The sequence below is a fragment of the Coregonus lavaretus genome (assembly GCF_964263955.1).
Source record: "Coregonus lavaretus genome assembly, chromosome: 2".
Taxonomy (NCBI): domain Eukaryota; kingdom Metazoa; phylum Chordata; class Actinopteri; order Salmoniformes; family Salmonidae; genus Coregonus; species Coregonus lavaretus.
In genome coordinates, this window is record NC_139989.1 from 39,177,878 (window position 1) to 39,200,145 (window position 22,268).

Genomic DNA, 22,268 nt, shown 5'->3' on the forward strand with positions numbered 1-22,268 from the left:
TGGACTAGAAACAGATGAAAAGGGTGATTGACTGTTGATTGCTTTAATCTTATTACCGCCAAACAGTTAAATATATGCAAATCACCACCTGCCATCTCTCCAAAACACCACAAAAAATAAGTGTCTTGCATCCCAAAATATTTAGTTCTTAGCACTTTCTTTGAGCTTGGGGTACACCTGGAAAAGAACAAGGCCAAAGGAAATAAAATAAAAATGCAATACAAACATTGACAAAAGGGACAATTGAAGGGGGAAACAAGGAGAGGCCTACTTTATTTACATGGCTGTTGGATAAAGACTCCATAGTCAAGACTGTTGAGGGCTTCATGAGTGCACCAAGAGATCTTAAATAAATAGAAATCTAAACCTCTACCATCCATAATGTCATAGCAATTGTATGATAAGCTCTTTTTTTATATTAGCTGCACAATTTAAACAGGGCAGTGGAACTGAATAGTTGAATACTGCTAGGGTCATAGCCCATAGACAACCTATACATTATCCTGTGGTATACTTTTAAACAGCATGGGCAAAATAAGATGTTAACTCATTTGACAATTTGCCTAGACACATTCTAGATAACCCCAATCATAGACTGTATACATCATTTGTGTGCAGTGAGTGAGATGGTACTTACTGTACTGGTTGACTGAGCGGTGGCTTGCGTTCAGCATACTAGGGTACACAGGCAGTAAAATATATAAACGTCTACACAGTATCTGATATATGGCAAGCACAACCAAATTCATTTCCTGAGTTTGTGCCAAAAGGATGTTGTTCCTTGGTGCCCCTTTTCAGTCTTTTCCATAATAGAGGAGCATCCTCATCTCCTGGTAGTGGCTCTATGAGAGAGCCAATTTACAATAAATATACATAAAAAGAAAACAGTCAAACTATGAACACAAATGAACACTTTACATTTCAGTAAAATGTACAATGCAGCAACCGGTGAATGGCAACATCGAACATAAAACCTGTGGTGAGGAAGCTGACCACACGATGGCAACCGGCCTGGCATAGTACACCAGCACAGCCATCTATAGTCATCTTCTGACTGTACTTAAGCAGTAGTTTATGGATGTAACTCTATTTACCCCAGGCTGTTATGGAAAATAAAATGCGAGTTTAACTGTTCATATAACATGATGAAATGGAGACCACTTTCATTAAGCAATCATCCACAGCTGCTAAGTCATCTTTTGGTTGTTGGGTATAGAAGTAGGCTGCCCACAACATGCAAGTTGTTCAGTTGCCCATGGTATTTTGCACCATTAAATACTGGGCAAGATATGCATGCTTTGAATACTGCTTGGACAGTAGGTCAAGTGTAGGCGGATAAAGGAGGTTTGTAGGTCCCCAGGGTTTTCTCAGATTTCCCCATCTTGAAGTCACATCTTGGCCTGAGCCTTCAGAAGGCCAGATATCTGCACAGTCCTGTTTCAAAGTTCCATTATGATTCATACTTTTATGGGCCAACGTTCTTTTTATACAAATCGAATTTCAGTGTTTTTATTGTTTGACAAAATTAAATCAAATATCCAAATAGTATTAGTCTTCTATGGATCCTTGAGTCATTTGTTTGTTGCATGATGTGATTTGATAGCGTTATTCGTTCAGGTAATGACAGAGGCCAACTGAGAAACAGCCAGACAAATTAAAATGAGGGTGGAGTTGGGGGGGTGAATCCATTTGAATAGAGTCCATGATTGAGCTACTGTATAAGTACTTTTATCCTCCAATTAACCAAACTGGAAGAAAAAATTTCCTGGTCCGGATGCTGCAACATTAAACAAAAAAAGTGTCAATTGTTAAACAGAATCTGAAATATGCTGAATTTATTATTTGTTAAATCATAAAAAGTTGAAAAAGTACTGTTGTTTCCTACAGCTGTTTGTATACATACATTGATTAGCTTCGAAACTATAGCCCTGGCCGCCTCCACCACCAAAGAAAGCCTTGAAAATGTTGTTGGCATCAAAATCTGCTGGGGACAGAAACACATGAGGATCAACATCACAACTGAGGGAAACAGCCAGTACAATCTCACAAAACTAACTGTAAAATGAATGTGGTAAACACCCGTTTACAGCTCTGAAATATAAAATGTCTGAACCCAGTTGGTGTTTTAATCAAGTCAAGTCAAGTAATAGTGAGAGTAATTTAGCACCTGTTAAAGCTGAAATAATTTTCACCCCAGCACCTTTGTTGTTGTTTTGTTGATGAAACAGAGCAGAGGAGCAGCCAGCATCGTGGTAAAATAATAATACATCGCAGTAGATATTCTGCTCTATCGTGCGTGAACTGATGCGTTTGATGTAACTTCTTTGTTGTGGTAATTTCACAAACTGACGTGGTAGTTTCATCCAATAACGGATTACAGCTTTAAAACAGCCTAGGATTTTAAAAAATCTCGGAAATGTCCCTAAAGCAGCCCCTCTACTTTCCATCCTCCCCACGCCCTCCCTTGAAAGGGGTTCCCCTGCTCATCTCCAGTCCTCACCTCCCATGTTGCCTGTGTCGTCCTCCAGATCGTGACCACTGTCATAGCGGGATTTCTTCTTAGGGTCAGACAGCACGGTGAATGCCTCGCCCACCTCCTTAAACTTCTTCTCCTCTTCCTTCTGAACCTCAGCACTGGCCGAGCTGTGACGGTCTGAGAGCGAGAGAGAGTGAGAGAGAGTGAGAGAGCACGCGAGAGAGAGAGCGAGAGAGAGCGACCAGGGCCATCAGTCAGGGGAAATTAGAGAAGAAAAGTACAGGAGCACAGAGAGACTGAGTTAAATGTTTTGTTTTCCCTTTGCATTGAAATACACCTCCTGACATATTGCTTATATTATAACAGTAAAATAGACTGGATAGTTGAACAGAGATGGGCTCTCTTAGCTACCTGGATGGTGCATGAGGGCCCGTTTGCGATAAGCCTTCTTGATCTCGTCCTCTGTGGCGTTCTTGTCCACTCCCAGCACCTTGTAGTAATCTTTCCGCTTGCTCTTCTTCAGCTCCAACTGTGCATTCTTCAAGAGGTGCTTGTGTTCTAAGGAAAGGAGTTCAGAGTGAGACGACACCGATAGTATTAATAACCAAGAGCAGTTTGGGCACCGTAGCAGCAGGAGGAGCTATACTCTAATTCCAGCCCTCAGAGACAAACACCTCAGACATTGTGTCATAACAGGGTGTGGGGGGAAACAGGAGTGTGAAGCAACAGGACCCAGACAGAGAGGTAGTGTGGTTGCTGGGATGGAGAGAGGGGTGGTTGAGTCACACTAATGAGACACAGACATACCTTTTGTTTTCTCCGTCTGGTAGACCTTCTCATAATCCCTCACAGCCTCATCGTACTCCTCCTTGTCCAAGTAACTGAACACACAGAGATATAGAAACAAGCTTTAGGGATCATAAGCATATCCAATCAAATTAATCTCCATATAATAAACTATTTATCTTACATATTCTTGCATGCTCAAATAACCACTATGAACATATTGTTAGGAAACTAAGGTTGATTGACGTACCACTGCGCTCTCCGTAAATAGGCCTTGATGTAGGTCTCATCCAGCTTAATTGCCTTTGTGCAGTCTTCAATGGCCTGGTCTATTTTTTTCAGCTTTGAAAGGAAAAAAAACGGAAATAAAAGAGAAAAGAGTAAGGGGACTGGGGAATGTGTAAGGTAGCGTGTGACAGAAAAAAAAGAGGGAAAAAAAAGAGGAGAGATGCTGGCCTAGTAATAGATAGAGAAAATGAAGCAAAGTGCAGAGCACTGCTAAAAATACACAGTAAGAGGGGCCTCACTGAATGAGAGGTGTGTGAGTGTGAGGCAGGCATCTGTGCATTGGAGAGTGTGTGTGCACGTGTGAGAGAGAGAGAATGCAAATGCCCATGCAGAAGGCCACCTTCACAGCCAATACAGTAGCGCTACATTGGTCCATATGAGTGACTTCCTGGAGGATTTACAATCTCACAAGCTACATGCTGCCAGGAGACATTTTGAGCAGAGTTATACAGATAGAAGGCCCTATAAAATATGTGTTGCGGATGGAATCACGGAATCCAGACATTAAAACAGAATTCAACAACATTCTAAAATATATTGAACTTAATAGAAAATGCATTAATTTGTCCAAGATTATTATAAAACATGCATCAGGTGATTCTGATTTTATTTCAACTTTCTTAAATCGGCCACGGCACAGGAATGCCCGTCTGTATGTGCGTGTTTGTCTACCACTGTGTAGCCGTTAGCGATGATCTTCTGGTAGATGGAAAGGCTTTCCCAAAAACCTTCAATTAAACATTTACTACAAAGTAGCTTATGCCAGCCTACCTGGCAGAATGATATAATGGATTATTTGCAGCAATCCAGTAGCCATTTGTTTAGCATACTCTGCAATCACATGAGTCCCTAACTTGTGCACAGTTGAATTAAAGGGTAACTACACCCAAAAATCTAAATTTCTTAGATTTTTCCCAGACCTCAAAAGTAGTCTCCTGAAAATAATATTATATCTATCTATCTATCTATCTATCTATATCTATATATAAAGTGATTTGGAGAGCAAAAACTGAACCCTGGAAAAACTGAATTTTGGAAAACGACGGAATAAGGCAAGAAAAAAATGCTGATTTTATAGGGCCCTACAGGTATCAAATATCAGCTGCCTGGCTGAAAAGGCCAAACAACCACAGTATAATCAAACACAGCAATACCTCATTTGCAAGCTTACAGAGAGCCTTTTAATGAAGACGATCTAAGATAATATTTGGCCGAAGGGAACTGGGGACCAAGATGGCAGAAACACTGTGGCTGCATAAGACAAGATAACAAGGTATTGTTGATAAGAGGGGTTCTCCTCCTGGTGCTGTGTGTTTGAGCCTCACCTTAGATCCCACGGTGCCCCTGTTACAGAAGAGCTTAGCATTGGTTTTGATGTTGTTGGGGTCTATGGTCAGGGCCTCAGAGTACAGCTCGTAGGCCGCATCATAGTTCCCATCCTTGAAGGCCTTGTTCCCATCCTCCTTCTTGGCTTTGAGTGCTTTGGCATTCTGGGTGGAAAAGAGACAGCACTTAGCAACCTCTGCAAACTTAATGTGTCAGCAAGCCAGTAGTGGAGACAGAATTGGTTATAGTGTTCTGTGGCTTCCTCTTACAAAGGAAAGGATGGAGGCAATTACTCCACATTAGCATCATTATTGGGCAGGTTAGTTGAGTCTAATTGCAGGGCTAGAGTCCTGGTGGAAGGTGGATGGAGGACTCACTCTGCAGGCCAGGCGAGCCTTCTCATGGTCAGGGGCCATGCGCAGGGCCTGGACAAAGAACTGGACGGCCTTGTCAATACAGTCCTCATAGTACAGACAGAGACCACGGACGTACAGGGCATCGCCATTAGTAGAGTCCATCCGCAGGATATCACTGAGAGAGGAAGATAAAGAAACAAGTCTTATATGACAACATGCATTTCCAATGGTGTGCATCAGCTAGGGAAATTGCCTTTATTGAATGGTTTTCCAGGTTCCAACAATGTCTTGTATACCTGGCTACCGACTGGGCCTCTGGGTAGCGCCCCAGCATGGCCAGACACTCTGCTTTCAGCACCTTGAACCGATGGCAGGCTGAGGCTGACTCCAGGGCACGGTCCATGCAGAACACAACCTGCACAGTCCAGAGAGAGAAACACTGTCATATCAAATCTAGCACCAATCTGCCCATTCCCCCAAATAAGGATAACAATTTGTTTGATAAAAGACAACATGCAGCCAAGAGCCTACCATCCTGAAGTCACGCTTTTCAAATCCTATTTCAGCCATCTTTTCATACTCCAGGACAGAATCTGCATTCTTTACCTGGAAATAGATCCAAACATAAGTCAAACTTATGCTTTTATATAAGGAAGCTGCTGCCTGATGTTTTCCTCATTCTAAGCAAAACTCATGGAATATCTGTCACAGTTAACAAAGGATTTCAATTACTGTAAAGCAATTAGCTCTTTACAATGCATTGCTGTTAGGACCTAGTCTGCCAGACTGAGACTGTGTCTGTCTGACCCACCTCCTGCTGTGCCTGGCTGTTGTCAGGCTCCAGTTCTAGAACCCTGTGGAAACAGCGGCTGGCTGCCATGGCGTTGCCCAGGGACAAGTGGCACTTCCCCTCCCGTAGATGACCCTTTGGGAAAGTTGACTCACAGTTAACAGGCTGGAACACTGACACAGGCAGGGAGAGGGAGGAGACCCACCCAAAAACCATGACTCAGATCTTTCCATTACCTTACTGTTGTACTCATCCAACTGCCAAATGTATTCTTGTATTATGAGATGAGACAAAACGGAAGGTCTGACTAACTTGTCTGCCTAGGTACAGGCTGGGTATTCAAGGCTTGCTACTCAAGGTGGTGCTACGTCTGGTGGTTGACCCTACCTTCATGAAAGTGTCGTCGAGCCGCACTGCCTGCTGGGAGTCCTCCAGCGCCTCTCTGTGCCGGCTCAGCATCATCAGCGTGGCCGCCCGGTTTCCATAGTAACTGGCATTCTTAGGACACATGTCTGTCGAGAACACAGTGAAAAATCACTCACCATCGTTAACAAGAATAGATTATCCTCTCACCCACAGAAAACAAACATGTTCCCCCTCTCTATAAAGAAGATATCCTTTGCAGTTGATATCACTGATGGAATCCTTACCTATGGCCTTGGTGTAGTAGATGAATGCTTCAGAGTAATCCTTCTTGATGTAGTAGGCATTACCTTGCTCCTTGAAGCTCTCCGCTTCCCTGGATGACACACAGAGAAATAAAAGACAAAGAAAGAGCTTGAGAATGAGGCTATTTGTTGACATTACCCAAGAGAGAGTTCAGAGTGAAATTGCATAATGACAGGGTGTAGGGATGGGCATGACTAATCGAGTTCTCAAACTGACATCAAAACTCGATCTTTAACCAGAGATAAAAAAAAATTAAAATACTGTAGAACTATTTGGTCAATTTCGTCTTGAAGACAACGTTAATTTGCTTTGACTCTAGTGTTCCATTTGTACAACAAAAATGTTTACCAAGCCAAGCATCACACAGTTCTGCTCCCTAAATTCCCTTTCCCCTCTGTGTCTCGCTCACTCAATTGCGTTCTGACCGCTCCCTCTACACACGCGTTTTGGAATAATTGCATCATTTTCCGCTTAGGCTACTTTGTCACAGCCACAAAGTCAAAATTGGCTATATCATAAAAATACAAATGAGCTATTTGGTCTTAACAGTTAGGCATACCGTTAACAGTGTGGCCTTTTCCCTTTATTCTCACTTTCAGTTATTTGAAAATGAAATAATCTAATTTATTATCAAAACAAGCCATAGAAAGTTGGTTGCAATTTCAGTTTAATCCACCAGAAAAGACAGAACATATATTAATGGTTAAACTCAAATATACTAATTGAGTTTTAAAAAATGGCAAATTTATGTCAATTACATCATAAATAGGACTGGTGGAGTTGTCACACATGCAGCTGGCAAAAATATATGAAATGTCTGCTCTAACCAAAATTACAACCAACTAATTGCAGCATTACCGCAAAAACGGAAGAGGCAAGTGGAAGGGGGAAAAAGTAAGGAACGTGTCTTTCGGCCCTGCATTAAACACCTAAAATTGCGATAAATAAAAAAGTATACCAGTTTCACTTAAGGACCCAAAAATTTACAGCTGTGCCATAATAGATAGCAAAATAGTTGGGAAGAGATTTGCGATGTACCAATTACATGGCACATGGTGTATGAACTGATACGCAAAACGATGTCGGATTCAAAACTTAGAAATTGCCAAGAAACTGAAGATCTCGTACAACGCTGTGTACTACTCCCTTAACAGAACAGCGCAAACCGGCTCTAACCAGAATAGAAAGAGGAGTGGGAGGCCCCGGTGCACAACTGAGCAAGAGGACAAATACATTAGTGTCTAGTTTGAGAAACAGGCGCCTCACAGGTCCTCAACTGGCAGCTTCATTAAATAGTACCTGCAAAACACCAGTCTCAACGTCAACAGTGAAGAGGCGACTCCGGGATGCTGACCTTCTAGGCAGAGTTGCAAAGAAAAAGCCATATCTCAGACTGCCCATCTTAATCTTTTACTTTTATTGGCCTGTCTTTCTATTCTGGTTAGAGCCAGTTTGCGCTGTTCTGTGAAGGGAGTAGTACACAGCATTGTACAAGATCTTCAGTTTCTTGGCAATTTCTCACATGGAATAGCCTTCATTTCTCAGAACAAGAATAGACTGATGAGTTTCAGAAGAAAGTTATTTGTTTCTGGCCATTTTGAGCCTGTAATCGAACCCACAATTGCTGATGCTCCAGATACTCAACTAGTCTCAAGAAGGCCAGTTTTATTGATTCTTTAAATAATATAATATGCCATTTAGCAGACGCTTTTATCCAAAGCGACTTACAGTCATGCGTGCATACATTTATTTGTGTATGGGTGGTCCCGGGGATCGAACCCACAACCTTGGCGTTACAAGCGCCGTGCTCTACCAGCTGAGCTACAGAGGACCAGCACAACAGTTTTCAGCTGTGCTAACAATTGAAAAAGGGTTTTCTAATGATCAATTAGCCTTTTAAAATGATCAACTTGGATTAGCAAAGACAACGTGCCATTGGAACAGGACTGATGGTTGCTGATAATGGGCCTCTGTACGCCTATGTAGATATTCCATTAAAAATCTGCCTTTTCCAGCTACAATAGCCATTTACAACATTAACAATGTCTACATTTTATTTCTGATCAATTTTTTAACAGTAGTGTATATAGTATGTGCAAGCTGGAAGTAGAAGCCCAAGTGTTGTTTTCCATTAGTTTACTCCAATTAGGGGAGGGGTGGTAGGGTTAGGTGAAAATAAAGTAAAATATATATATATATTTTTTTAAATATGGGGGATTGGAAATGTTGCAGATAATTACATTGATGGAAGCTACAATCTGCAATATTAAAGCTGATCGACTCCCTAAAAATCTGGCAGGGTTTATGACTTTGTGGCTGTGGTAACTAACGTTAGTGATGACCCTACTTTGCAATTAGAAGTGGTTAGGCTAGGCTATTACCCCCCCTAAACATAGAAAGGTTCCACACTGAAAATATGCTAAAACATTAGTTTGATTAAGACAAAGAGCATATTTTAATCAGAATCATTAAGCCTAGGCCTACTCACCAAACAGATGCCATGGCCAAAATTCATCCCCATGCAGTGTTCAACGTAGCATTGTTAATCCATTTGGAAAATTCCAAGGAACAGGCATAATAAACTAAAAGTAGAACGATTTTGTTTTGTAACTCTGAAAAATGTTTTTCAACTTGCCAAATTGCACCCTGTGTCAAATTATTACTGAGAATAACGGTTCCAGATGCAAGATGCAAATCACTTTGCACTATTCTGTTCCATTTTATTCTGTTATATTACATAATGTTTTTTTACTATAAAATAGGTGTCTTCACTGTGATAAGGGCTCAGAAAATAATAGCGTCTTGTCTTCTAAATTAACAAAACAAGGCTATGCCATTGCACAGCCATAGGCTTCTACACGCAAGCACCACAGAGCTGAGGTTACTACCTTTTTGAAGATTGAGTTCCACGATATAATATAACCAGTTGATATTACAGTTTCAATAAATACTTCTTAAATGGCACTTGTTTTTTTATTTTATTGACTGAATAATGAGGCAAATGTAGCAATTATGATTACTGTACTCAGAAAAATATCACGTGCGTTCTCGAACAGTCAAAAAAGGTCAAATGCCCATCACTAACAGGGCGTACTGTATCATCCACAGAGAAACAAAATAGACCAAGTAAATGTGAAAAGGGACTTAGAGGAAAACCTCGAGGTGCATTGGCGAGTAATCAATGACTTCATCCCAGCCCGTATCGCAGACTGCAAGGAGGTAGGTTATTACATGATACTGCATATTATACGTAACCGCTGACAAGCAAAACACAACTGACAATAATAGGATGAAAGGTCTTCTTTAAATCATAATTCACTCTGGTGGTAGACCAGGGCTAATCTAGGTCTAGGATATAGCCTATCAGATTGCTTCCTGAACACTGCTATTGCAGTTTCCAAACATGTATGCTGGAAGAGTTAACCTTGGTTTGCTGGTGGGAGAGGAGGGGGAAGGAGCTGTGCAAAATCATCTAAACATAGAAAGAGCCATACCAGCAGGCAGTGAGGGGTCTCATCCAATGGAAATAGAGGACCCGAGAGGTAGTGGCCACGTGGGTATTTTATGGGTAGAGCTCACAAACAGAGCAGCTATCTGAGCTCAGTGGGAAATACACAGAGGCAGATCACCAGGGAGCACATGGCAAGACAAGCCAGGGAGAGGGCAACTGCCATAGCTTTTTTTGGAAGCTTCGCAATGTTTCAGTTCAGATCACAATCAGAGCAAGAAAGCAGACAAATAAACAAAATTGAAAATAAATGCAATTTTCCAAGTCAATGCCTTGCCCTTGTAATGTTTCATGTTCTTGAGGAAACAAGGCAGTTACCCCTGTATGACCTGATCATAACAAATTAGTTGGTTGTTTAACTTGTGGCCCCCACTGTTGCCAAGAGGAAAGTTATGACATAAATACTAGGGGTGGGCATACATTAGCTAGGCTCAGAGTCATTAATATATGGATCTGGCTAGGCCTAGTTGACAACCTCGTCTAGCTAGGCCTAGTTGACAACCTCGGATAACATTACAGTAAATAAAAGTTGATCACCCTTCAGGCATACTAACAAGACCATGTCAGACAATAGTAAGTTACCTCATGCAAAGCCTAACTTACAGCTGTTGCTAAATCGTTCAGGTCATATAACGTCACTGCGAGGACAATCAGTGGGCGGAGTGGGGCTAGACTTTGGGGACTTTTCTGGCTCGTGCGTGGGTACATGGCAATAGTACTAACAACAGTTATCTACGTTAGCTAGCGAAATAACTAGTTAGCTAAATACATTTGTATAAAATTATAGAACAAAAACAATAGGCTTTGCGACCCAAATAGCTAGCTACTTAGCTAACGTTAGTTAGCCAACTAGCTAGTACTTTAGCAAGCTAACGTTAGCTAGCCATAACACACGTCGATGCAAACTGTCACAAACTGTGACTAACTTTGTTGGCTAGGTAACATTAACACAACAGATAAAGTCCACTTTATCTTTGTTCGTATGGATAAAAAAAAAAGATGAGAAAAACGGCTAACGTTAATTAGCTAACCGGTTAGCAAGGCCTACTTCCCGTGTGACACAAAGCAAAGGCCAACCAACACTAGCCAGACCAAGATTATAATAACATGACAATGGCACGAGAACACTCTTAAATCTAATGCGTAACATTTGTTACACATTTTCCGCAACGAACCTCTCCATTTCCTCGTCGCTGAGTATTTCCATTTCAGGATCCATGGTCACATCGCAGTCATCAACCGTCGCCATTTTGCTAGGACTGAGGAGGGAGGGGGGGTTGATTGACAGCTAGACAAGACAATCACTAAAAGTTAGTTCAGTATTTTTAACGGAAACCTATCACTAAAAGCTTCAGTCATGCAAAAGTTATACTTAAATCCGAACTGATTGTCTCACCCCATGTTCAAGAATGGCCTTTTCCCCTTTATAATGATTACAACCTCACACTTTCAGTTATTTGAAATAATCTCCGAAATATCACAATTTCTAAAACAAGCCATAGAAAGTTGGTTGCAATTTCAATTTAATCCTCCAGAAACGACAGAACAAATAATGCAACAAATATTGTGGTTAAACTGAAATATACTAATTGATTAAAAAAAACATTATTTTTTTATAAAAAAAAAAAAAAAAAAGGTATAATCTTCGTAAATGATATCACAGGTAAGACTGGTGGAGTTATGTCGCACATGCAGCTAAGAAAAACATGGAAAGGTCTGCTCTACACAAAATGACAACCAAATAATTGCAACATTACCGCAAAAATGGAAGAGGAAGGGGGAAAAAGTAAGGAACTTGTCTGTCAGCCCTGCATTAAAGAACATAATTGTAATATTCATATGTGTCAGCATACTGAATTGTAATTGGATTCATTATACTGTCATATCATACTGTAGCGACCCGCACAGACAGCTGTGTGTTATGTGTTAGGCTAGTAGATGGTTGTGTTGTACCTACCAGTACCCAGTGTTCGCGGGGTCCGACATGTCAATCAACCTGCTATCTGCCAATCACGGGAATGCCTGGAATGTTCTGATGCCGGGCATCCTGGCGGTTGGCGGAGTGGCGTGGAGGGGGGTTGGGCAGGGGGATGGAGCATTGGAAGTTAAGACCAGGTTTAGCCTTTGTTCTCTCTCTTTTTACGTCTGGGCTTCACAAGAGAAGGTCACGATTGGCTTGTGGGTTATCTTTCATTTATTTGGCGTGGGCTACGGCCAAACAGTAGCCTGTGTAAAGTTGGTTTAATAAACCGTCCATTCGTAAACTCAATCCTCTGTCTGGACAGTTGTTCTTTTATGATCTAGTCAGGTCATTACAATACTGTGCTATGATTGGTTAAGACCACCCAGGTGGTGAGGTCATTCTAAGATGATCATGGCCAGAGACACATGGACATGCCAGTTATAGCTAGTTAATAAAGAGCTACGTTTATAAATATCCTGTCGTCCTGCATTTTATTATTTTGTACAAAGCATACAAAACAAGACATGGTGTCAGAGTAAAAGGACTAAAAGATGGATTTTGCTGGAGTTCCTTCACCTCGAATGGATTGGGGGTCTACAAATCTACCCGATGCATGGCGTAAGTTCAAACAGCATGTGGAGCTGATGTTCACGGGTCCTCTGAAGGAAAGAGGAGAAGAGGAAAAGTGCAGCTACCTGCTCCTCTGGATCGGTGAAAAAGGGAGAGAAATGTACAACACATGGACACTTACCGAGGCTGAATCAAAGGTACTGAAAACATACTACGATCGTTTTGAAGCATATGTTGTGCCAAAGACCAATACAATTTTCGCTAGGTACAAATTCCATGAGAAAGTACAAGGCGCTAGCGAATCGTTTGAACAGTTTGTCACTGAGCTGCGTCTGCTTGTGAAAGACTGTGATTATGCAAACAAGGATGAGATGGTCAGGGACCGTATTGTATTTGGAATACACTCACCGCGAGTGAGAGAGAAACTTTTGAATGTTGGATCAGAGTTAACGCTGGACAAAGCTATCGACATAGCCAGATCTCACGAGCTAGCACAGGTTCAGATGAAAACCATTTCAGGCGGCAGCACGAGCGCATCACGTGAACAAGCAGTGCACGCAGTCAGGCAGACATCAAAGCACACCTCCAGTGCCCAGAGAGCATGTTTCAGAACGGAGACAGACAGAACTCCAAAACAGAGCGACACAGACTCCAAACGCCCCAAAACATGTGGATATTGTGGATACAAAGTGCATGGCGAACAGGGGAATTGCCCAGCTAAAGGCAAACAGTGTACTAAATGTGGAAAATGGAATCACTTTGCAAAAGTGTGCAGAGTTTACCGTGGAAAAACAGTACATACAGTGAGTGAAGATGAAATGTCAATCAAAGAGTCAAATGCTGATGAACTGTTTATTGATTCAGTGACACAGAAAAGTCAGATATCAGAGACAGAGCAAGCCTTTGCTGACATTGAGATAGGAAGACAAGGCACAGAGCTAAAATTCAAACTAGACACTGGTGCACAAGTAAACATTATTCCTCTGAGTAAGTACAGAAGCATGACATCTGAGTGTGAGCTACAGCCCACCACGCGCAGACTGACTGGTTATGGTGGTGAACAGCTCCCAGTAAAAGGCACATGCACTCTCAAATGCAAATACAAGGAAAGGGACATGATGTTGGACTTTTACGTTGTTGACATTGGTGTCAGAAGTAAAAACGTTGATAAAAGTTAGCCAGCTAGCTAGCTGACTTCTGTGGCTAGCTACCGTAGGTGAGAACGGGGGTTGAAGATGCTTCGAGGGAATCCGAAAGTGAAGGTGGAGGTAGGGGACGATTATGGCCAAGGAGGTGCGTGTGCATGGACGTCGGGGGTTCTGGCTGAGGAGATCGCCAGGGCATCGGAGCCCAGAGGCCGCTTGAGGGAGGACGTTAGAGTGATGGCGGCTGAAGCGGGCATGAGTGCTTCGTCGACTGTGTTTCGCGCGGATTCTGGTGGGCGGACCGAAGGGGTGACGTCGACGCGGCGGGACGAGGAATCTGGGGCTCAGGATGTAAACAAACATGGCGGCGCCCAGTTCCCGGCTGCGTCCGTATCCGTTAAGACCCCGAAGTATTCCGGTAAGGCGGATTGGGAAGCTTTTCATGCTCATTTTGAACTGTTAGCTCATTTTAGGGGGTGGTCGGATGAAGATAGGGCACTGCAGTTGGCTTTATGCCTCACGGATGAAGCTCTGGCCTGTTTGATATTGATTAGCCCCGAGGACAGACGTGATTATGGTGCTTTAGTGGGAGCACTGAGGAGGCACTATGGACAGTGTGTACAGCCCGGGCTACTGCGCTCCGAACTGAGTAATAGACGCAGGCAGCCTGGAGAGCCTCTACGGGTGCTAGCTAATGACATTGAGAGCCTCTCTCGGCGGGCATATGCTCACATGCCCCCCTCCGTGCAGAGCGAGCTAGCACGGGACCAGTTCATACAGGCGCTCTCTCCTACGGAGCTGCGCATACAGACCCAGCTGGCTCATCCTGAGTCATTGCAGGTAGCCTTGGAGATGGCTTTGGAGAGGGAGCTGGTGTGGGCTGGGGCTTCAGCTGGGGCTTTGGTGGGGGTGCAGGGAGACAGACCCTCTGTGCGAGCTGGGGGGCAGAGCAGCCCGGAGCCGGAAAAGCCTGCATGGGTGGCTGAAATGACAGAACTCATTCGTGCTGTGTCGCTACAGGCGGCACGAAACACACGCCCTGGTCCCAGGGTCTGCTGGGGTTGTGGCCAGCCAGGCCATCTGCGCCGAGATTGCCCCATGTCCCCCAGAGCTCAGGGAAACGGTAGTGCGGACCCCTGGCTTTCTATCCCAACCACCATCTTCTTCAGGAGGAGCCCACCGGCACAGACGGGGAAGCAATGCTCCACTTCCCCCAGAAGCAGACGAGGGCAAGCGGATGGAGCCTGTTGTTGTGGTGAGCCGGACCTGTGTTGGGGACTTTTGTCATGTCCCTGTCACTGTGGAGGGGGTGCCCTGCTCCGCCCTGGTGGACACTGGGTCCACAGTAACCCTGGTGAGGCCAGATATTGTGCCAGGTTGGACTCAGTGTGAGCCTACAACTGTGCAGCTCCGCACAGTCACAGGTGAGCTGGCACCCATGAAAGGGAAGGGAATAATGACTCTGACAGTAGGGGGCAGGACTGTGCGTCATCCTGTGTGGGTGGCGGCTGTGCAGGACCCTTGTATCCTGGGGTTGGACTTTCTTAGGAGCACAGGCTGCCAGTTAGACCTAAATAGGGGCACACTGAGCTTCCAGGGAGGGCCGGAGGTCACCATGGCCCCTAATGTCACATTCACTCAACCCAACAAACCCTTTACTCCAACAGTTAAAGCAGCAGAGACTCATGGCTGCCCCCCCTCCCCCACATCTGGGTGTGACTTTTCCCCAGCCCCCCTGTCACCTACGGCGTTGCGTTACATTCCCCCAGCTACCTCCACGACACAGTCCTCTGTGAGCCCGGGCCGCGCCCCCCCAGCCCAGCTACCCCAGATGGGAGGGGAGAGGACACTGTCTGCAGTGAGGGAGATATGGGGGAGGAACTGTGTTGGTCTTGACCCCGAGCAGCAGGAACGGTTGAGGCAGTTGCTGTTTGAATTCAGAGACAGCTTTGCGCTGAGTGAGGAAGAGGTGGGTCAGACTCATCTGGTGCAGCATGAGATCGACACAGGTGATGCTCGACCTATCAAGATGCGTCCCCGCCGTATCCCGCTGGCACGCCAGGAGGTGGCAGACAAGGCTGTGTTGGAGATGCAGCGGGCAGACTTCATTGAGCCCTCAGACAGCCCCTGGGCGGCGCCAGTCGTCATGGTTCCGAAGAAGGGGGGCAAGCTGAGGTTCTGTGCGGACTACAGGCGGCTGAATGAGGTAACCAGGAAGGACTCATACCCCATACCACGTATCGATGAGTCGCTGGACCTGGTTAGGGGGTCCTCCTGGTTCTCCTCACTAGACCTCCGCAGTGGCTACTGGCAGGTGCCCCTCTCCCCAGAGGCCAGAGCCAAAACTGCGTTCTCCACTAACAGAGGACACTGGCAGTTCAAGGTCCTGTGCTTTGGCCTGTGCAACGCTCCAGCTACTTTTGAGCGTTTGATGGACAGGGTGCTGGATGGCATCCCCCGACAGCAGTGTCTGGTATACCTCGATGACATCCTGGCCCATGGCAGCTCCTTCCAGTCAGCCCTGGGGGCGCTACGGTGTGTGCTGGAGAGGGTGGCTGCCGCAGGTCTGAAGCTCCACCCCGAGAAGTGCCACTTCATGAGGAGAGAGGTGTCCTTCTTGGGCCACCGAGTGGGGAAGGAGGGGATCAGCACCATGGAGGACAAGGTAGCGGCTGTCAGAGACTGGCCCACCCCCACCGACCAGCGTCAGCTGAAGAGCTTCCTGGGCCTGGCCTCGTACTACAGGAGGTTTGTACGGGGCTTCTCAAGCGTTGCTGCTCCACTGAACCGCCTGCTGCCGAAGGACAAGGCTTTCACTTGGACAGTGGAGTGTGAGGAGGCGTTCAACACCCTCAAACGTGCACTGATCGAGGCCCCCGTGCTCGCCCCCCCTGACCTCACATTGCCCTTTATCCTGGACACAGACGCGAGCAATGTGGGCATGGGTGGGGTGCTGGCCCAGGTGGGGCCAGAGGGGGAGAGAGCGGTGGCGTACTTCAGCAAAACATTTGACAAACATGAGCGCCGCTACTGTGTCACCCGGCGGGAGCTCTTGGCTGTTGTGGCTTCCGTCAAACACTTCAAGTACTACCTGGGTGGTCTGCCCTTTACTGTAAGGACTGACCACTCTGCTCTCCAGTGGCTCATGTCTTTCAGAGAGCCAGAGGGGCAGGTGGCACGCTGGTTGGAGGAGCTTCAGCCGTATGACTTCACGGTGGTGCACAGGGCAGGGGCACGCCACTCCAACGCCGACGCCATGTTCCGTCGGCCCTGTACTGCAGACGGCTGCCGCCACTGTGAACGGAGAGAGGGACGGGAGAGAGAGCTGTGTGCAGAGGAGGGGGTCTGTGCCACAGTGTGTCGGGCGAGCGGGCTTGTCTGCTGTGAGCTGCAGACTGTCGACGTGGCTGAATGGGGGCAGCAGCAGGGACGGGACACAGACCTACAGCCAGTGCTACAGTGGGTAGAGGCGCAGGTGAGGCCACCATGGGAAGAGGTGACAGCGCTCTCACTCGCGACCAAAGGGTTGTGGTCAAAGTTTGAGCGACTGCGGCTGGCTGATGGCGTGTTACAGCGGGCATGGAAGGAGTCAGCTACGGGGGAGGAGAGGTGGCAGGTGGTGGTCCCAAAAGCATTGCGGGAGGCTGTGCTCCAGAGTACTCATGGGGGGGTGGGGACTGGACACTTTGGGGTCACAAAAACACTGCGCCGCCTCCGTCAGGGCTTTTACTGGGGGCAGCACAAGAGGGATGTGGAAGACTTTTGCCGCCGCTGTGACAACTGCACAGCGAGAAAGGGCCCCCCAGGCCGCTCTCATGCTCAGCTCCAACAGTTCCCAGTGGGGGCTCCCATGGAGAGGGTGGGAGTGGATGTAGTTGGGCCGTTCCCCACCACAGACAGTGGAAACCGCTGGGTGCTCACGGCCATGGACTATTTCACAAAATGGCCCGAGGCCTATGCTCTGCCTGACCAGGAGGCAGAGACCATCGTCGACGCCCTGACAGCGGGGATGTTCAGCAGGTTTGGAGCTGCAGAGTCCATCCACAGCGACCAAGGCAGAAACTTTGAGTCCCGTGTGTTCGCCACCATGTGTGAGAGGCTGGGTATGCACAAGACCCGCACTACTCCTCTCCATCCTCAAAGTGATGGCCTTGTGGAGCGCTTCAACAAAACGCTTGGACAGCAGCTGGCCATCGTCTCTTCCAAACACCAGCGTGACTGGGACAAGCACCTGCCTATGGTCCTCATGGCATGCCGCTCCGCTGTCCAAGACTCCACCTCCTGCACGCCTGCCCTCCTCATGCTGGGGAGAGAGATCCGTACCCCTGCGGAGATGGCGTTTGGTCGGCCCCTGGATAGCCCTCATGTTTCCCCGGGGCCGGAGTATGCCCGGAGACTCCAGGACCGCCTGGAGACAGCCCACACCTTCGCCAGAGAGCAGCTGCTGAATGCAGGTGTGAGGCAGAAGAGGAACTATGACGTGCACACCCGGGGAAGGCACTTTGTGGCTGGGGAGCTGGTCTGGGTCTACAGCCCGCTAAGGAAAAAACGCAGATGCCCCAAGTTGGACAGTCACTGGGTGGGACCCTGCAGTGTCCTGGAGAGGGTAGGGGAGGTTGTTTACCGGGTGCAGCTTCCTCCCAGGGGGAGAAAGGTGACACTGCACCGGGACAGGTTAGCCCCATATAGAGGGGCCTCTTCTCCCCAAACCCCAGGAACCCCCACAATTCCCCGCTCTGGCAATGATATTCTCCAGGCACCCACCCCCAGGTGCCGCAGACAAGGCTCCAGACAGCCCACTCCCCCTGTGTCACCGCGTGGTTCCCCAGAGCCACGGACTGTATTACCCGTTCCCGCTTCCTTGTCCCCCATGTCCTTGCCTTCATCCCCTGGTTCCCAGAGGGGCACTCTGCGGCCATCACAGCCACGCAGGCAAAGGAGACCTCCGGGTCGCTTCAGAGACTTTGTTTGTTCCCTCGGGGACGAGGGACTTTGTGGTGGGGGGGCTGTGTAGCGACCCGCACAGACAGCTGTGTGTTATGTGTTAGGCTAGTAGATGGTTGTGTTGTACCTACCAGTACCCAGTGTTCGCGGGGTCCGACATGTCAATCAACCTGCTATCTGCCAATCACGGGAATGCCTGGAATGTTCTGATGCCGGGCATCCTGGCGGTTGGCGGAGTGGCGTGGAGGGGGGTTGGGCAGGGGGATGGAGCATTGGAAGTTAAGACCAGGTTTAGCCTTTGTTCTCTCTCTTTTTACGTCTGGGCTTCACAAGAGAAGGTCACGATTGGCTTGTGGGTTATCTTTCATTTATTTGGCGTGGGCTACGGCCAAACAGTAGCCTGTGTAAAGTTGGTTTAATAAACCGTCCATTCGTAAACTCAATCCTCTGTCTGGACAGTTGTTCTTTTATGATCTAGTCAGGTCATTACAATACTGTGCTATGATTGGTTAAGACCACCCAGGTGGTGAGGTCATTCTAAGATGATCATGGCCAGAGACACATGGACATGCCAGTTATAGCTAGTTAATAAAGAGCTACGTTTATAAATATCCTGTCGTCCTGCATTTTATTATTTTGTACAAAGCATACAAAACAAGACATGGTGTCAGAGTAAAAGGACTAAAAGATGGATTTTGCTGGAGTTCCTTCACCTTGAATGGATTGGGGGTCTACAAATCTACCCGATGCATGGCGTAAGTTCAAACAGCATGTGGAGCTGATGTTCACGGGTCCTCTGAAGGAAAGAGGAGAAGAGGAAAAGTGCAGCTACCTGCTCCTCTGGATCGGTGAAAAAGGGAGAGAAATGTACAACACATGGACACTTACCGAGGCTGAATCAAAGGTACTGAAAACATACTACGATCGTTTTGAAGCATATGTTGTGCCAAAGACCAATACAATTTTCGCTAGGTACAAATTCCATGAGAAAGTACAAGGCGCTAGCGAATCGTTTGAACAGTTTGTCACTGAGCTGCGTCTGCTTGTGAAAGACTGTGATTATGCAAACAAGGATGAGATGGTCAGGGACCGTATTGTATTTGGAATACACTCACCGCGAGTGAGAGAGAAACTTTTGAATGTTGGATCAGAGTTAACGCTGGACAAAGCTATCGACATAGCCAGATCTCACGAGCTAGCACAGGTTCAGATGAAAACCATTTCAGGCGGCAGCACGAGCGCATCACGTGAACAAGCAGTGCACGCAGTCAGGCAGACATCAAAGCACACCTCCAGTGCCCAGAGAGCATGTTTCAGAACGGAGACAGACAGAACTCCAAAACAGAGCGACACAGACTCCAAACGCCCCAAAACATGTGGATATTGTGGATACAAAGTGCATGGCGAACAGGGGAATTGCCCAGCTAAAGGCAAACAGTGTACTAAATGTGGAAAATGGAATCACTTTGCAAAAGTGTGCAGAGTTTACCGTGGAAAAACAGTACATACAGTGAGTGAAGATGAAATGTCAATCAAAGAGTCAAATGCTGATTAACTGTTTATTGATTCAGTGACACAGAAAAGTCAGATATCAGAGACAGAGCAAGCCTTTGCTGACATTGAGATAGGAAGACAAGGCACAGAGCTAAAATTCAAACTAGACACTGGTGCACAAGTAAACATTATTCCTCTGAGTAAGTACAGAAGCATGACATCTGAGTGTGAGCTACAGCCCACCATGCGCAGACTGACTGGTTATGGTGGTGAACAGCTCCCAGTAAAAGGCACATGCACTCTCAAATGCAAATACAAGGAAAGGGACATGATGTTGGACTTTTACGTTGTTGACACTCGAGCACCTGCAGTGCTAGGTCTTAAAGCATGTTTAGACATGGACCTTATCAAGCTAGTTTTATCAGTGACAGCACCAGTAGAGATAGAGAATGTCATGGAGGCGTTTGCTGATGTTTTTACAGGAATAGGACTATTCCCAGGAGAATGTAACATTCACCTTGACCCAGATGCAACCCCTGTGGTCTACCCACCGAGAAAGATTCCACTTGCTCTCCGCGCCCGTCTGAAGAAAGAGTTGGAGAGCATGGAGCAATCTGACATCGTCACCAAGGTTACAGAACCGACGGATTGGGTCAACGCGTTAGTGGTGGTGGAGAAACCACGCACAGGCAAGCTCAGAGTATGTCTCGACCCAAGAGACTTGAACAAGGCTATCAAACGCCCCCATTACCCCTTACCGACGCTAGATGGCATCACACACAAGCTATCGGGCGCACGCTACTTCAGTGTCATGGACGCCAGATCAGGCTACTGGGCTATCAAGCTCACAGAAGAGTCATCTAAGCTCACAACGTTCAACACACCGTTTGGACGCTACAGGTTCCGTCGCCTGCCTTTTGGGATTATCTCAGCCCAAGACGAGTGTCAGCGAAAGATCGACGAGGTGTACGAAGGCCTCGACGGAGTCGTGGCAATTGTGGACGACATCCTTGTCTATGGTCGAACCAAAGAGGAACACGACAGAAACCTCAACGCGATGCTGCAAAGGTCCCGCAAGAGAGGAGTCCGGCTCAACCCCGAGAAGAGCACAGTCGGCGCTACAGAGGTCAGCTACTTCGGACATCTTCTCACAGCGAATGGAATCAAGCCAGATCCGCAGAAGATCTCAGCCATAAAGGAAATGGAGCCACCAAAGAACCGTGCAGAGCTGGAAACAATGCTTGGCATGGTCAACTACTTAGCCAAGTTCGCACCCAGCCTCTCCAATGCTAATGCACCCCTGCGTCAGCTGCTAAAGCAGTCCAGTGAGTTCCTCTGGGACAACCAACACGACATCGCTTTCCAGAAAGTGAAAGACTTGATCACGAGAGAACCAGGACCAATCCTTGCCTACTACGACCCCAACAAAGAGCTCAGACTCCAGGTGGACGCGTCAAAGTATGGACTAGGGGCAGTGCTACTGCAAGAAGGAAAACCCATCGGCTACGCTTCCAAATCTCTCACAGACTGTGAAATCAACTACGCTCAAATCGAAAAGGAGCTGTACGCCATTCTGTTCGGATGTAAGCGTTTCCATCAGTATGTCTATGGACGACAAGTCATTGTGGAATCAGACCACAAGCCCCTCGAGTCAATCATGAGGAAACCGTTAGCCGCAGCCCCGCCAAGGCTACAGAGAATGATCCTTCAACTACAAAAATACGACTTCACAATCACTCACCGTCCAGGCAAAGACATCCCTGTCGCAGACACACTCTCCAGGAAGTTTCTTACCTACAAGGACAGCAGCCTCAGTGAAGGCATGGACATGCAGGTGCACACTGTGTACAGCAACTTACCAGTTAGTGACACAAAACTGAAGGAGATCCGAGCAGAAACAGAAAAAGACACACAACTCACACAGCTGAGGAAAGTCATACAGTCAGGATGGCC

General features: G+C 46.7%; 1 protein-coding gene across 2 annotated transcripts; it reads right to left on the minus strand.

Moving 5' to 3' along the window:
• Positions 1-243: 243 nt before the first annotated feature.
• LOC311147714 (dnaJ homolog subfamily C member 7-like) lies at positions 244-11,461 on the minus strand. 2 transcript variants are annotated; one of them, XM_084184469.1, is made up of 14 exons: positions 11,375-11,461; positions 6,673-6,761; positions 6,410-6,534; positions 6,044-6,157; positions 5,764-5,838; positions 5,529-5,647; positions 5,254-5,407; positions 4,876-5,040; positions 3,513-3,604; positions 3,284-3,357; positions 2,888-3,034; positions 2,501-2,653; positions 1,904-1,981; positions 244-1,777 (listed from the first exon to the last, which is right to left on the minus strand). In XM_084184469.1, the coding sequence occupies exons 1-14, from the start codon at positions 11,446-11,448 to the stop codon at positions 1,740-1,742; spliced, it is 1,497 nt and encodes a 498-aa protein (XP_084040595.1). In that variant the 5' UTR covers positions 11,449-11,461; the 3' UTR covers positions 244-1,739. The 2 variants fall into 2 exon arrangements, with proteins under 2 accessions (XP_084040595.1, XP_084040594.1); XM_084184468.1 differs by having other exon boundaries at positions 1,904-1,984.
• Between the last annotated feature and the right edge of the window lie 10,807 nt (positions 11,462-22,268).